General features: G+C 42.1%; 1 protein-coding gene across 3 annotated transcripts in view; it reads left to right on the forward strand.

Annotated features, from left to right (window-relative positions):
• The window catches only part of SV2B (synaptic vesicle glycoprotein 2B), a 63,697-nt gene that overhangs the window by 17,006 nt on the left and 29,536 nt on the right, over positions 1 to 17,155 (forward strand). For all 3 annotated transcript variants that reach the window (XM_065076619.1, XM_065076618.1, XM_065076620.1), the window contains one exon: positions 16,179 to 17,062. In XM_065076619.1, the coding sequence (XP_064932691.1) occupies positions 16,546 to 17,062 (517 nt within the window). In that variant the 5' untranslated portion in view covers positions 16,179 to 16,545. The remainder of the gene's footprint in view (positions 1 to 16,178; positions 17,063 to 17,155) is intronic.

A 17,155-nucleotide genomic window follows, 5' to 3' on the forward strand; every position in this document is an offset into this window, starting at 1 on the left:
TTGAGATCCTGTCCTTCAGCCCCAGCAATACTGCTGTCAAGAAGCTTTTGCTAAATGTGAGCCTCAGTTTGAATTCCAGGCTTCCACATCTGCTGCAAATACCCCAACACCTGGCCAAGCTGATGTCTCAGTCGGTGTGACTGGGAATAGATCAGTAGGAACACAGCACCACAGCTCAATCTCATTTACTTTCCATGCAAATGTAGTCAGCTCTGTTTGAGAAGTAGATAGAACAGGGGTTGGCCTGTTTGTGTTTGGAGTTTTTTGTATGTTTGGTTTGTTTTGTTTGATTCTTTGCTTAGAAATTTCACTCTTATTCCCAGCTGAAATGTCTTTCTGGCCAGTTCATACTCTCCTTGTTCTTGCGTTCACATTAGATTAAGACCTTTTTTTCCTGCCATTTTCTCTTCGAGTGCTCTCAGCACAGCTGGGTCCAGCCGGACAGTACAGACAGTCTATTTACACTACCCAGTGGAGACAATGGGTTAATGTAAAAGAGAAGCTCCCATTTCCTTTGGACAATGTACTGCTTCACTCTGGTCAAAGAATGTTCATCCAAACGTTTTATTCTCAAAAGAAAAATGATCTATTCTGGACAAATTAAAATTTTAGAGAATAAAATGTTCCCCTTTGTCCATTTTTGCCAAAAACTACTGAATCCAGAATTCTGAATCCTTGGGGAAAACTTGCCAAATTTTAAAGAATATTGACTGATATGAAGAAAAAGTTTATTAGCATTTTTATTTTCATAGAAAACTAGGCTAGTTTTTGACCCTTTCTCCCTGTTCTATCTACCTGAATGAAACAAACAGACAAGTAAAGAACAGAAAACACTTCAGACTTTTTTTTTAATTTTCAAGGTTATTCCACTAGTTTCTAGCAGATTCCCCATTTTCTGGACTCTCTTAGTCAGAATCATGTGATAGAAACAATGTTCCTATCAGCAGAGCTGTATTTTTGGAAGGAATGCAGAAAATAGAGATAAGGTTGTATTTATTTAAGTAATATGTGAGCCTTTCTGCTGGTGCTCCCCCCCTTTTTTTTTATTTTTAATTTACTTTAGGATTGAAATGCTGTGGGACTTGACTGGTATTTGAACCCAACTGTGCCTATGTGATTTCTTTAAGTTGCTTTTATTGTGGAAAGAACAAATGACACATCAGAGTTAAATCTTCAGTCGTTGATAGTGCAGCTTGGTGCTCTTCCAGTTGGGATCAAGCCAAAGGCATAATCATGTTTATCTATGCAATGCGTATCTCTGAAATCTGCAGTTCACATTGCTCTGGGATCCAAACCCAGGTGATTTTATGACAGTTAATAACCACTGTAATTAGGAACCTAATTAAATATCTTCTGATCTTTTCTGTCTCAGAGACTATCAGCTCAGGGGGCTGATTTAGATTCTCCATCTCTCTCTCCACTCACCTTGTACAGCAAGTAAAGCATGGATGCTTTTTAGCATCCTTTGAAGTATTAGATATTGCTTATCAGCATCCCAGAGCTCAGGGCCAAATAGACAAGCAGCACCAGCTAATGTGTCTAATAAGTTCCTATAAATTATATTGAATGTGTTAAAAAAAACAAAAACAAACCCCAAACAAAAAACCCAAAACAAACCCTCACAAGAGTATGACTGAGCTAGAAAGGAGCTGGGAAGGACAGGAAAACTTCACCACCTTCCAACAGAGAAAAGTCAGCAGTGCTTCAACCATATGTAGCAGCATAGCAGGCGATTTGTCAAGTTTGTGTCAAAATGATTCTGAGAAGGATCTAATCGGTGGCTGGGGGCAGGTGCTGAGGGTGCTGTAGGGAAGAATCAGCAGTTCTGCCTTCACTTGGCAGCCTGGGTTACTCTAGCAGAAGAAATCGGTGCTGTCCGTGAGCCAAAGGAGCTGTGCATGATGTCATGCTGCAGGGGAACCCCGTGCTGCAGAGACCTGCAGGCTGAACTGCACTCCTGTGAAGAACGTGAGATGGGAGAAGCAGAAAGAAGAGGTAGGCAAAATTTCCCTGCCTATACTGAGGGCTATGTGACCTCAGACTGGCTCTCGGGTAGCTCGAATGAACTGGGCAAGAAGTGGGTGTTGATCTGTAGGAGCAGCACTGAGGCAACCCGGGGGTCATAGTGATCAGGGATTATAGATATCAGGGATGAATTTGAGTTCACAGCTATTTGCTGTGATAGCACTTTCTTCTAGCGTCGTTTCTGTGTGAACAGTCCCAATGTAGCTGGTCAAGGGAAAACCATTTCACAGCCTTCCTGTTACTGCTACTCAGGATCACAGAATCATTTCATTTGGAAGAGATCCTCAGGATCATTGAGTCCAGCCATAACCTCGCTCTAGCACTAAACTATGTCCCTAAGAACCTTGTTTAAATGCCTTTTAAACCCCTCCAGGGGTGGTGACTCCACCACTTCCCTGGGCAGTCTGTTCCAATGCCCGACAGCCCTTTCCATGAAGCATTTTTTTCCCGTATCCAATCTGAACCTTCCCTGGCACAACTTCAGGACATTTCCTCTTGTCCTATCACTTGCTATGTGGGACAAGAGGCCAATTCTCTCCATACTACAACCTTCTTTCAGGCAGCTGTAGACAGTGAGAAGGTCTCCCCTCAACCTTCTTTTCTCAAGCCCCAGCTCTCTCAACTGCTCCTTGTAAGACTTGTGCTCCAGGCCTGCCACCCAGCGGACCCTCTAGCCTGAGATCCCCTCTCTGACAGTGAGCACCAGCAAATACACCCAAAAGACTCCCCAGTGGACAGTTTCAGAATAGCCTAGACTAGGGTGAAGTTGCCTTGATGTTTGCTTGATGTCTTGAAGAACAACTTATTTCTCTCATTAGGAAAAAAGCGTGTAGAAACTGAATCTGTTGCCTTCTTTCCCTTAAATACACCCAGTCCTCACTTTCAATGTTGTTGCAGCCTTGCCTTTTATTCCCAGGAGCCCTACAAATTAATGTGTAAGTAGGGATTTTCTTGTGCAGAATTTCATCCTCTTACTTTTCAAATTTCCCAAATGTCCTTTTGACTGCTATTATGAGACTGCAAGGAAGTCCATCTCATTTACTGTTTTAGAACAATGAGACTTTTTTTTTTTGTCCTTCACTTTTGCCTGGAAACAGAGCCCACACAAGGGGTAAGGAAGGCAGATACTGTGTGGAGACCCTTCACCAAGCCTGCTGTCTTGTCATTCCTTCCCTTCCACCCATGTAGCCGCTTCTCTGTCTGCCAGAAGATGCCTTCACCAAGTCCCCAGAAGGCATCTTGCAGAAGCTTTGCCAACTGACTTGGGGTTGCAGGGAGGAACAAAAATAGAGCTTTGCACAGTGGTGCAGGATGTGATCTCTAAAGCTAGGTGCGAATGGATAGTATCACCAGTAGGAGTGTGATCAGCACTTTTCAGGCTGCACTGGGCTCTGCCAAATTCAGGAGTTCCCCCATGAGAAAAAAACCACTTAGACCACAGATGATGGAGACTGGTCCCCATGTCACAAAATCCCTGCCCTCCCCCTGTGAATGCCAGAGCAGCTAATTTGCATGGGGACACTGTAGTTTTGGAGTCTCTCTCTGTTGCTTTTCCATTTTTAGGGAGTCTGATACCTATTAGTGTATTTAGCATGTATGCTTTGGGTATAGCTGGAATACGAGGAATGGAAGGACAGCTATGGAATAGGTTAGTAATTCTGGTTAAAAACAGCACACTTAATGTCATTCACAGGAGGCTTTCTATCGTGGATAATTTCAAGATCACAGTGGTTTTGGCAAGGACAATCCAAAGTCCAGAAAGTTGGACTTTTGAGCTGTCAGTCAGTGGTTACAAGATTCACTTTTCAGTTATGTGCGTATTTTCCCTACACAATCTCTGAGAGGTAGAGAAAGTAGGTTCACAGAATCACAGAATGTTAGGGATCGGAAGGGACCTCAAAACATCTTCTAGTCCAATCCCCCTGCCGGAGCAGGAACACTCGGATGAGGTTACATAGGAATGTGTCCAGGTGGACACATAGGTTACATAGGAATGTCTCCAGAGTAAGAGACTCCACAACCCCTCTGGGCAGCCTGGTCCAGTGTTCTGTTGCCCTCACTGAGAAGAAGTTTCTTCTCAATTTTAAGTGGAACCTCTTGTGTTCTTTGAACCCATTACCCCCTGTCCTACCATTGGTTGTCACAGAGAAGAGCCTGGCTCCATCCTCGTGACACTCACCCTTTATATATTTGTAAACATCAGTAAGGTCACCTCTCAGTCTCCTCCAAGCTAAAGAGACCCAGCTTCCTCAGCCTTTCCTCATAAGGGAGATGCTTCACTCCCTTCATCATCTTTGTTATTATGGCTATTTTGCAGACAAGGAACTAAGCCTCAGAGTAACTGTCTTCTCTAAGGTTAATTTGAAGCATTACAGAAAACTGTGTGGAATTCTTGATGCTGCCCAAAATGTTAAGCCATTTTTCCTCTAACCAAACCTGTCTGAGCCCTGACAAATGGCTGCACAAGAATGTATTTTTTCAGGCTGTTTTCTTACCCTTTTCATAATTTACACAAGAATTACAGGTAAAACATAAGCAGAAGTAGCCTGAATTCAACTCTCCTGGCATAAATTACACTGACGGCAATTTGGCTTTAACTCCCATCTGTACTGTCGGGCCCCTACCCACAAGCATGAGTCACACTAAGCAATAAATAATAGCTAAATCCTTCTTCTGCCTCGATAGGTGATTTTGAGGATTTTCTCTCTGGGTACACACACGAGCTATGGTGCTATAGCCTGATGATATATTATATCTATTAATTTTGGGAGATGAAGCTTTTTCATCATTAATGTCCAACTTGAACACAGGAATTTATTAGGCTATTTGGGAGGCAAATGCACAGCCTTCTCACCGCTATGAAGTGGTATGCCTAATTGCTTTTTTTCCCCTCTCTTTTACTGACTCAAGGCAACATTAGTTTCCAAGACTGTGTACTCCAGCTATTATTATGCTTCTCCCTCTCCCTTTCTTTCTGACCTTCACCCTTCTACCCCTTGCCTTGTCCTACCTCCTTTGTTAAATCTCATGCTCTGCTGTTACTTTCTCTTATTCTTTGACTACTGTAGTATCTTTCTTGTTTCTGTGCTTTCCTCCTTTCTTCCTCTCCTATTTAACAGAGACATGAACATAATTTCAGAAGATTGTGAGACAGGAGATGACCCATGGTACAGCTGAGAACCATATGACTTTGGGCTGTCAAGAGCTTAAAGACCTGTTTAAGTAAGCTGCTCTTGCAAAGAGCTATCCTAAAGACTCCAGCAGGAACAAGAAATGAATATGGGATGCTTGGGAAGAACCACTGCCAGGCAACCCACCTTTCTATAATGTTAGAGGGCCCACTACATGTGCTCAAATTAGCCATTCTCCTCTTCTGCTGTATAGTGCAAAAAAACTGCTGGGGGGGCTTTTGAGTTGAAAGTCTCCATATGGGTATAAAACATGAGTATAAATGTAGTGTTGCTATATGTGAGGTCTTATGTTACTGTTAAGTCAGTGCCAACATATTGCAGGCCCTATGGCAATTTTAGTTTGTGCATCTAGTCAATGGAAAAAAAAAGATCTATTTTTGTGATGTTCTGCAAAATGCTTGTTTCAAAAGCAGGTTCTTCAAAGATCTGGGAATCTGAGATATGCAAGGTGCAGTCTCCTAGCTAAGATAGGATTTGCAAATTAGAAAGGAAAACTTCCCTTTGTGGGTTTGTTTTGTTTGTGCTGCAGTGATATATGTGATGCACATAGTGAATTTGATAATCAGACAATGGAATCTGTTCAGTGATGCTCATGAATGCTGCAAAGCTCAGGTCTCCTCAGCAGTGTTTCATATACAGAAAACAGTCAAGCTAATCAAAATGCTATGAAAATGGAGCAAAAGCAGTTGCTCCAGTATTTTCCCTGCTGCATAAGCTTGAAAGGAGTCTCAGAGTGAACATCTCTTTATATCTGCTGCAGCTTGCACTTGTATTTCTCCACAGACAAGGTGCATGATGAACAATACATTTGCAATTTTGAAAGCTATTGTGGACACAAAACAGTTGTATTGGAGGGCTTATGAAAAAAAAAAAAAGGGGGGGGGGGAATTTAGTTTGAGGACCACCCCTATTATTTCATGTCAATCTTAACACAGTAGTAACTATGTTCCTCAGATTTGATCGTTGAGCAGCTCTACAGGAAAACATAAGTAAAAAACATACTAAAGAGCATGGTGGAAGCATAAGGTTGTCTGTGACAGTGACAGGCTGCGGCATGGGGGAGTTCTTGGAATGAGCCTGAGTCCTGGCATGGCCAGTGTCTTGGTTCACTTCGCTGGAGCTGGCAAGCAACTGTCTCTCGAGACTGATGCCTGAGCATCCCTGGCTGGGAAAGAGCTGTTCCCCATGGCAGGAATGGTTCCCTGAAGGGAGATCTCTCAACCCATGGAAATGTCTCTGCTAGAACCCTTTCTTAACACGCTCTGATACCATGGTGCAAAATAGGAGACAACCACCCTGCAAGGGCTGCTCTGAGGTGCATCAAATAACTTATCCTTCTGTCTCCAGTTTGTGGGGAGGTTTGTTGGCCCTCCATCAATGCGAAGGTGATTGTGGACAATATCTGATGATGCTTGAAACACTGCAGTCTTTTCCCATTTGAGATAGGAGGTGATGAGACAGAGCATCCAGGCCACAGCAGTGTGGTAAATCTGAGCAAGAGTGATTTGGTGGCACAACACACTGAGTGCACCTTGACTGCATGGAGCCAAGAGAGAAGGGGGAGCTTCAGGCTTCAGAAAGGAGTGAAGGACAAGAACAGGGAGTGCTGGGGTAGGCCAGACACAGCAGACCTCAACACTGTTCTGTTACCTAGAGGTAGGGGAAACAATGAGGTATTTAATAAAAATACTTGCTCAAGTAAAATTCCTTCTGAAAGAAAGCAGTATTTAAAAATCACTCAGGGTTCTGTCTTCTTTCATGACTCTGTCACTGAAGCAAATCTATTCATCACTGCCATGTATTAATGAATTAGTTAATTAAGTGGCTTGTTATTTAATGACACAGATTGCAAGTGTGATGAAATAAAAGTCACCTTTGTGGCTAGAGGCACATCTTTGCCAATAAGCTAAGCAGTACATAGTTAATCAGGCGTATTTGCTGTCTGACACAGGCAGAATTTGCTGAATTGCAGGCAGTCTGTTTCCAAGGTTATTGCTTACACTCATGTCTGGGAGCTCGTTAGGGCCTCCAAGCCCAGGAAGTTTAGACCTAATAATCTGTCCAAGGGTAAACTAAGGTAGAAATGCTAAAACTCATTAAAGGGCATCAGGGCACCATTGTTTCTAAATTAACACTAAATTACCTATTGGTTTATAATGCCAGGTGCAATGCTGACAGAGAGGTTGGTTTATTAATAAGCAGAACCTCAAAGACTCGAGCTCTCAATGATATTCAAAAAGACAAGGACATTACAGAAATCTGTGCTAAATGTTTGGCACCGAAATGACTTCCCCAGATGATCTTGGGCAGGCTTCTTGATTTCCATCTACATTGGGAGGTCTCAGAGTATTCCCTTGTTATCCAGGTCAGGGTTTGTGCCGTAGCTCTGCATCAGGAAAAGATTTGTGGAGCAGCAATTACCACCTTCACCTTGGTCATCATGTCAAAGGCAGCTGGGTGTGAAGGTCGGAAGGATACCTCAGCTTGATGGCCTACAGATGCCCTGGGAGTGTGAGACGCAGCCACAGCATTTCACTTTCCATGCTCAGATGAAGTTTTAGTCTCTCTCTGCCTCGGACCATGATGTTTAGCCATGACTTTTCCCAGCCTTTTGTGGGAGCTGGGAGCCCTGCAGGCTGCTTAGGTACTATGATAATGGGAGAGGAGGAAAAGAGGGAATAGAGACCTAGGAAAAGTTTAGAAACCATAAGCATTTTCTCAGTTGAAAGATTGCTAATCTCAATAAGATGGCCAAATTCCAGTTCAGGGATATGCATTTGTAAGTTTTCTGTGGATAAAGTATCGTCTCCACAAAACTCTGGCTCTTGAAACCAGACATTCCTCTCCCACCAGTCCTCCTGCTGTGATTCTCCCCCATCCTCAATGGTTTTGTTCTTTTCCCCTTCACCACCTCCCTTCTGACAAAACTCTCAGCTGTGATTTCTCCCTGCTTTTGCTCCTCGAAGCAAGTCTGTTCATTATTTATTAGCTACCATATTCTTATACCATCTGTCTCAACTCATTATCCACGTTCAGCTTGTCAAGTTGACCTTTTATGGCCTTTCCCTGGAATCCTAATGTGTAGTCTGTCCCTCCTTATATAGCTCTGTGCTGCTAAGCCATTGCTTTCCAACTCATACTGTTAGACATTCTCTATATCTCACGAACACCCAACTTGCTAGTCTGCCTCCTTAACTTCTGAAAAGCTGTTTGTTCTGCTTGAATGATGCTTGTTCCTTGTTTCATCTGCTACACACTCACCATGCCAGCTTGCTGCAGCACATACTGTCTTAGATATGACCTTTAAAGCATCTGCACCTACTGAATATCGGGCTTTAAGATATTATCTCCCTTTAACAATCTGAGGCACTCTCTGTCCCTTAGTTTATAACATAGAATGGTGGATTACAAGTTAAATTCACCCCACAGCCACCTTGCTATGAAAGTCACCACCATGTAAGACTGTGGCATTTTAGCGCCTGATATGCTGGAAACCAGAAATCTCCCCCCAGTGCTCTTGGGAAGGGTTAGTATGGAAAAGTGTAATTACCTTAGATCAGTACAGCCGGATTCTTACTTAACTTAAATCAGGATAGTTCAATCAACCACAACAGAACTACTCATATTCATGTTCATATCATGTTCCCAAATTAATGAGCTGTTGTAAATGCCTCATGTTCAAACATTATAGCTTCTCTTCAAAGAAAAATGTGTTGCTGCAGCAAAATAATGCAGGACTCTAGGACCAGATTACACTGTAGGTATTTTGTCATGATGGAATAAAATATACACAGTGTGCTCCTATACAGAGGTGAGTAAAAACCACCACAGATCAATAGAGATTATCCAGAAACTGTAAGATGACTTAATTTCAATAGAGTCTGTAGCAGAGAATTTTGAACTAAAATGTTTTGTCTGTTAAATAATTAATCTGATCTGCTGGTAACACACTAAATTGCTTCAGCTCTGTTTTCCCTGCATTTCTCAATATACCCAGCCTGCAGCAGCACCATCTCCTTCCAATATACAGTGTGGGAAAAGTGAATAAATGAGTCCTGTTTCAGAGATCCCAGCAGCATCACCTCAAAGCAAATCAGTGATTTTTACACTGAACAGAGGACTTTTACCCTGCATGCCCTAGCTGTGCTACAGGGCAGCAATCATTAGATGCCATCTATACTGCTTAAAGCCAGTTCTTTGAACCAGATGATTTCAAGCCAATGACTTTAAAATATCTTGCTCTTCTTTTCATTCACAGCTTCTAATACAGAATCTGTGGCACAGGTAGTTCTACTTAATAAGGTCCATGGAGAGTTTCTGAACCCATGCTACATATCTATCATATAATTTCTTAACAATAATAAAAAAAAAAGTCTCAGGAGAAACATGTATTTATCCTTAGTTTTGATTTAATGCAGCACTCTTCTCTGAAGCCACAACAAAAGACACCTCTATCCAGAGTTCAGAATAACCTCTTTTTCAGGTAGCCCATGCTACAGAGTTTGATTTTTAAATCTCTTGTTGTCCAGATCCAGTTATTCAGATCCAGTTGTCCAGATCCTGTAAGTATCTGCAGCCACAATTGATGTAGCCATTAACACATAACACATTCATAAGCACAGTGTCTTTGATGACAAAGTAGCTCGTTTTTGCTTCCAGCTACCCTGCCGCTAATTAAGAAAATTAGAAAACTCACACATCCACCTTGATGTTTCTAAACAAGAGCATTAAAGACCCCTAAGAAATTATGTCTGGAATGGACATTCCAGATGCAAGGGGTTTCCATCCTGGGACTGTGACATAGTCCTCCCTTAAGAATGCTCGATGACCGTGGCTTATTTTCAACATTAACTCCGAGGACGAATTTTACTTCCAATCTTGTGAGACTGGAGAAGGAATGGGAGGAATCAGAAGGACTAATGGTATAGATAGTGCTCCTTACCTGTCTACAATCATATATAAACTTGCATCTCAAGGGCTGACCTGTATTTCCAGGAGAGAGACTAGGTCTTCAGCTGATGAAATCACACTGATTCACTGGCCAGTGTTCAGATCCGAAATATCTTACCTGGAAGTTCCCCAGGGACTCATTTCTCATCACCACTATCTGATTAGGATATTTGATGGAAAAGCAAAGTAAGGACTGCTGAAGACCTGCAACAGATGTGACCTATTATGATACAATCACCCCCATAAACAGCAGTCAATAATTTTATTTCCTTCCTTTTTTATTTTTTTTTTTTTAAATTTCACTAAGTTATGATCCCCACAGCCACCTTCTTCTGAAAGTGTTTCAGAATCTTATGCTCTGAGACATTTATCCATCTGTTTATTATTTTGGCAGTGAAACAGAGCTGCAACAAGGCAAGCAAGAATTAGTAAGGATTAGGGTTGAGCTCTAAGAGAGGTGGCCTGAGATGGATTTATAATCCTTAGATATGAAGGCGAGAGCTGCTGCCATTATTAAGCAGTAGGTGTCATTTTTTTTCCCACAGTTTGTCGATCAATAATGTATCAGGGTTTCCATCCTTTTCTGGCCGTTTCCCCTCTTATTCTGAGCACAATCTGGACCATTAATCCCCGTCCTTGCTCCTTCACTTCTGATTTTACTTGGTTTCTACCTCTCTGCATTACAAACCCCCACATTTCCTTGTTCCAGCTTCACTCGCATATATATTATCTCCAGATCTTGCTGCCTTTCCCTCTGCAGGATCCTTGCCAAGAACGCAGCCTTGCCATCTGTCCAGGAAAATGATGATACTGCTCAGCTCTCTTCTGGATGTTGAATCGTGTGGCTGCAGCAGTAATGTTAATGTTAGCAAAAAAAGAATAATCATAACCCTATGGAAGAAAAGCCCTTTTCTGCCTCACAGCACCGAGGTCAGATACTTTTAGTCATATGCATACAGCTAGCAGGATTACTTTTCCTCTATTATATTCCTTTATATTGCCTTCTTAAAGATGCACCTGAGATAATACTATATCCATGAGAGTAAAATTGGAGAGTTTCTGATGCAATTTTTGTTGATAAGAAAATGCCAGTATTTCAAAACCTGGGTTTGTTTTTTTTTTTGGAAAAAAAATCAGTTTCAACAAATGTTTCTAATAAAAAATGGATCAAGCAGCTGACATGCTGGCATTTCTTAAATTAAATATTTGTTTTTCAATTTGAAACAACTCTCCATGCACCTGCTTTTTTTTGGTTTTTTTTGGTGCTAATGAAAAGGTCAACCGTTTACAGTATAAAATTAAAAAAATTTAATGGACCTGATCTGAAAGTATTATTTTTGTGAATTACGGGGTTGCAGACTAACTCCTTAGATATTTTTTTAATTGTTATTTATTCTAGTTGGAAAAAGGGAAAGTTTCAAAATTTTCTTGAGTGGAAATAGCAGCTTTCTTGGTTTAAAAAGAAAAAAGGCTGGACCGCAAGAGTTCAGTGAAAACCTGACAAGGACTCAGGGCAAAGCACTTTTCCTGGGCCTCGGCTGTGAAGCAGGGAGCACAGGGACCTCTTTTCTCCAGTTTCTGGTTTATTGAGGCTTTTGGGGGCACAAGCTGCCATGCATTAACACTGCCACAGCTGCAAGGGGTTTGAGCAACTGATCTGCAGTCCATACCAGATTAAGGTTGTGCTGCTCCATGTGCAGTCTGGAGGGACACAAAAATGCCAAGAAGCCAAGGGACAGACCCAGGGATGCTCAGCAACACTTCACCTCCATCTAGCAACATTGCTACAGTACTCAGTCTGTCTAATAATATTCGTGTAATTGCTGGCTGCCTGAAATCCAGGATACTGCTCCCGTGGGAGCTGTGAATTTTTAAGCATCTCAAAAATCTGGTCCTTTATGTGTACAAATGGATCCATTAATTCATCCTCATTAGGAGTCTGAGATTGGAACTTCACAAAAACCTATCTGTACCATTTCTTTTCTCCTTTCAATGAGGCAAATTTCCTCTCAGGATTCTTTTTTTTTTTACAGCCAGCTTTGTGACTGCTGAGTGTCCTTATGGTCACTGTAGGATCTGGGCATCTTTCAGCTGCTGCCAGCAGGAAGCAGCTCTGGGGGTGAGGATGTTTTGCTAGAGGAGTTGTCCTTCAGGCAGAATATTAAACTGCTCTGCCATCTGTTTTACAGGGATTATTCTGGTGAATGTTAAAAATCCCTTGAAAGCATTTTTATAGTGTCCCTGTACTGCTCCTTATCCTCGGCATTCATATAAATTCTGCTTTTGACTTCGGGAGTTTTCCCTTTCTGAGCAGGTAAAGGCCAAGAGAGGGACCTGGATGTCAGCTTCCAGTGTGGGCTTTCTCCCCGCTGCACACATACCTGCACCCAGAAACTCAACATATTTCATAAGAAATCACCTCTCCATAACTTCCCTGATCACTAATTTGCTATAAATTCTCTTATTTGCTAGAGCTCAGCTCTCTAACAAGCCCTGGACTCTCTACATTTAGTGCCAGGTACAAAAACCTCACCCTTCTCTGCATCCCGTCCAAGCTCTGCTGCCCTTCAGCCCACAGTCCATCACCTGAACATGCCAGGCACTTCCTTTATATGTTCTTTCACAGGGGCAAATGCAGGTGTTAAGCTGCTCTTCTTAGAGGTCTGTTTTCCTAGAGTAGATACCATTTCTATTACAAATATATCCAAGACTTTAAGCTACTATTTTAAGTTGCAGAGCTCAAATGACTAAATTCCTGGCTAAGTATGCAACATCTGAGCTGATGAAAGAACTAAGGAGTGCAAAAAAATGGCAAGGTGAATCGTGTGTGCTGAGGAGCTGCTGTATAATAAATTAGAGTGTGCAAGAAGTGAAGGATGCTTGCTAGCATCAGGATAACTGATGAGATAGACTGTTTGGTGTGGAAATAAGATTACAGTAAATATCAAGCAGAATATAGAGGAAAAGCTCCAGTGCAAAAATTACTTAGAGTGGAGAAAAAGCAACATAATGTATTGACTACTGTGCTATGGAGAATTACAAGCAAGGAAAGGAACTGTATTCATGGGTACTCTAGGTTTTTATGTCCAAAGCTCAGTTTAACAGGCTACTTTGAGGACATCCAGAATGAGTTTATCTTCCCTCTGCCCCTCTCTCCCCTGCAGATTCTGCCTTATGGAGCCTTATATTTGTCATGTGTTTGAACCTCGCTTGCATGTCTCAGAAAGCTGTCAGCTTAAAAGGGCTCAGGGTTGTAACAGGCTCGATGTGATGTGTGTATTTGTCTCAAGCTCTCAGCATCACTCTAACGGGTAATTATAGCAATCCAAGTTTGCAATCTTTATGAGAAGTCATGATTTCACGTTTAAATGCTAAATGGTGCTGCTAATATGAGTAAATGCAGCTCAGCTTGAGTGAGAGGGTGTTAAAGAACAAGGTCTAGAGTGAATCAGCCTGTGCATATGGTGAAACGAAAGGGAACAAGTAGTGTGAATTATCCAAGTAAAGCTCAGCCTGCCTCTGGGTGTTGCCCTTCTCTTAGGGTGATCCCAGAAAATATCCATCCTACAAACTGAATGGGAACCCAGTGACTAGTTGCCACAAACTTTTTATGGATTACACATTCTTCCTAAAATAGGTGTCTGTCACTGGTCTGTGAGATTTATCAGCTCATGTCATTATTTCCTAAATGTAAGTGATCCCATATAATAAATAATTTTTGTGTATCAGTGAAAGAGCACAGATGCTTCAGTAGGTCTTTTCTCAGTTTGTGATCTTCTTTGTTCCTGTTATTGTGGGAGTCAAAGAGCCCGGCTTATAGCCCCAGCATCTTTTAAACAGAGAATAAAAAGGTTTCCAGTGCTTGGTCTTCAAGAACAGACCTTTACCTTTTGAAAAAGTAGGTGTAAGGCCATGGATAAAGTCTGTGGAGACCCGGAGTTTGATCAGTGCTGTTATTGATCATTAAAACAATTATTATTTAATTTCTTAAGAGGAGTTTTCAATCCACTTCGGCAGCAACCAGAAAGGGACAAACATGGTGAGGTCGCTGCACTTCCTGCTCCTCTGTTTGAGGTCGCTTTGAAACATAACCTGCCAACACTTGATAATTAAAGAATTTAAGGAAAGGTCCTTTCCCCTACTTTTCAAAAGAAGATACGTCTCTGTGGAACTACATTTGTGTTTCCTCAGACAACATGACGTTCAGTCATGACACAAATTTTTGTGTAATCAAGAAAGTTACTTCAAGACTAGGAAGTTCTGAGACTCAAAGTACTCTTGGACTTTAACGATTAGTGGTGACACTCCTGCATTGAAACAAGAGCTATAAAACCCATTTCGGTGCTTCTGGTGGCTGCCAGATGGCTGCTACACTGCACATTAACACCTCAGTTGTGGATACAAATGCTCCTCTTTACTGCTACCTGCACATTAGTCTCTGGATCTTTCTAACCTGATCAGAATGCCTTTGCGAATTTTTTTTTTCTTTATTGTTTCAGCCCTGGAAGAATGTCCTGCTGCCTCTTTAACTTCATGCAAAATACATTGTGTGATTCAGCATAAAGAAAGGGAAGAGGAAACATGTCAAATGCAGTGACAAATGTCAGAGGGGTCAGAAAAAAGGAAGATGCTCTGGCAGGGCCTGCAGAGAGCATGTCATAATTATATGCCATAAATATATAGGGAGCTAAACAGAAATGCAGGGGAAACTTTTATACAATTTCTTGGAGCAGCTCCCATGAACAGCACAGGCAAGGCATGGCCATGACTCCATGCAGAGAAGTCAAACCTCTGCTCTTTCCTTGTACTAAACGTTTGGGCTACCAAAAAAATCACAGCATTTGCAGAAGGAGTGATGCCTTTCTGAGCATTTTGTGAGAGTGCTTCTACTGAATTTCTCTCTGAAATCATTTTAGCTGCATGTTGTTTAAACCCATACTGTCTGCCAAATAGGATCCTGAAGTGCCGAGGTAGCACTGTTCTTTACAGTGTGTGCATTTGTGTGCACTTCTATAGGTCAACTGACTGTGTAGGTAACAACACCCACATACATACAGACATGTGCCTGTCGTGTCATTGCATAGCTCATTTACAATTTAGACAAGTCGCTCAAAGCTTAAAACAAAGTCCACATTTTGTACATGCCTACGCTATGCTGGCTCCTCTAGCGTGACTCTACTCAGTTTCCCACGTGAGTCTCTTTTCAAACTCCTTGTCTACAGCTGCATGCAGCAACAAACGCCGGAGAACGCTGGCGAGCCAGCTGGCTGAAAACCGCTTGAAAACTAGTGGAAATCAGGTGTCCAAAATGAGAATATGTTTAGATGTGACTTGGCTTCCCTTGGTTTTCCCTGCAGAGAGCAGTGATTCTGTATTGGTTTTGTTTCTTTCTCTCTGAAAATCATCCTCCGTTGATGTTAGATATGGGAAGAACAGAGCTTGGTGTGGCTTTTGGTGACTTTATCTTGGCAGACACTACATGCTAGTTGTACATCTGTCATACAGATGGAGAGGCACGAGGGGGAAAAAAAGCCATTAAATGAAATTAAGTTTGGGATCTTGATGAAAAACAAAACCAAATTCATATTTTGTGTCATTATGATGTTAGGCAATTGTAGGTACCAGGGATGAGCGTGCTCTGGTAGATGGACAGAAACATATATAACAACCTAAGAGCTCTGTTTCAGCAACCCAGTCCAGAACTGTTCTTCTTTCTGTAGAAACCAGAACACCCCATGTGGGAGGCAGGACTTGTGGGAATGACAGAAATTGAGAGCATACATTACTTTACATTCTGCTTTTGGTTCCCACTTAACTTGGTAATTTTTAATGCTCTTTTTTTGTTCTGAGACTTTGGGTTTTGATGATGAAAAAACATTTCTCACACGCTCTGTTGCCGTTTTATTTTTTGGCAATGGAGAAGCCTGTATTCAAAATGTGGGGTGTTAAACTCAATGCATGTGTGCTTGCAAGGTGACTGCTGTCTCATTGCTATTGTTTCCTCTTTCTCAGGACATGACCTTCACCACCACAATGAATCAGGAAAAACCTGACAAATCCTCCTAGCTTTCTGGCTGTGGAATTTGTTGTTCCCTTGTTGTTCACCAGACAGCAGCTCTTTCCACCCAAAGCACAGAAGAAACCAGCAAGTCACAAATGACAGCTGAAAAGTGAAGCACTATCATACTTTGTATGAGAGTCTGTCAAAGAGGAACTTTATATAGTAGTTATCTTTTTGTACCTGGGAAGTTGTGTATCCCATCAGTTCCAAAGAACAGAGATATGTTCAAGTAATCAACACCAGAAATTGCACAAATCAGTACTTACATTACAGTGTCTACACACAGTGATCTGCAGCGTTTAGAAATCCGCATTCAGAATGGATGATGGATATAGAAACACAAACCTCTATCAAGGGGGCAGGGAGGCAAACCAAGTCTCAGATGACTACAGGTACCAGGATGGTAACTACGAAGGGTACGCACCCAATGACGGCTACTATCGTGGTGGCGATGAGCCTGCTCATGAAGAAGATGCCCAGAGTGATGTCACAGAAGGCCATGATGAAGATGATGAGGTCTATGAGGGGGAGTACCAAGGAATCCCGCACCCAGATGACATTAAAGAAAAACAGAAGAAGCGAGCTCCTGCCATGGATGATGAGTACAGAGACCGTGCTGACCTTATGGCAGAGAGGATGGAGGACGAGGAGCAGCTTGCCCACCAGTACGAGAACATCATTGAGGAGTGTGGCCATGGACGCTTCCAGTGGACCCTCTTCTTTGTTTTAGGGTTGGCACTGATGGCAGATGGGGTGGAGGTGTTTGTGGTAGGATTTGTTCTCCCCAGTGCTGAGAAGGATATGTGCTTATCCAGTTCAAACAAAGGGATGCTAGGTAAGTGTCACTTGCTAACAACTCTTCTAATGTGGTAGACAGTAGATAGAACATCTTTTTTCTAGTGATCAGGTGATTTCAGGATCTCCTGAT

This window comes from Columba livia, chromosome 11 (assembly GCF_036013475.1).
Source record: "Columba livia isolate bColLiv1 breed racing homer chromosome 11, bColLiv1.pat.W.v2, whole genome shotgun sequence".
In the NCBI taxonomy this organism is placed as follows: Eukaryota; Metazoa; Chordata; class Aves; order Columbiformes; family Columbidae; genus Columba; species Columba livia.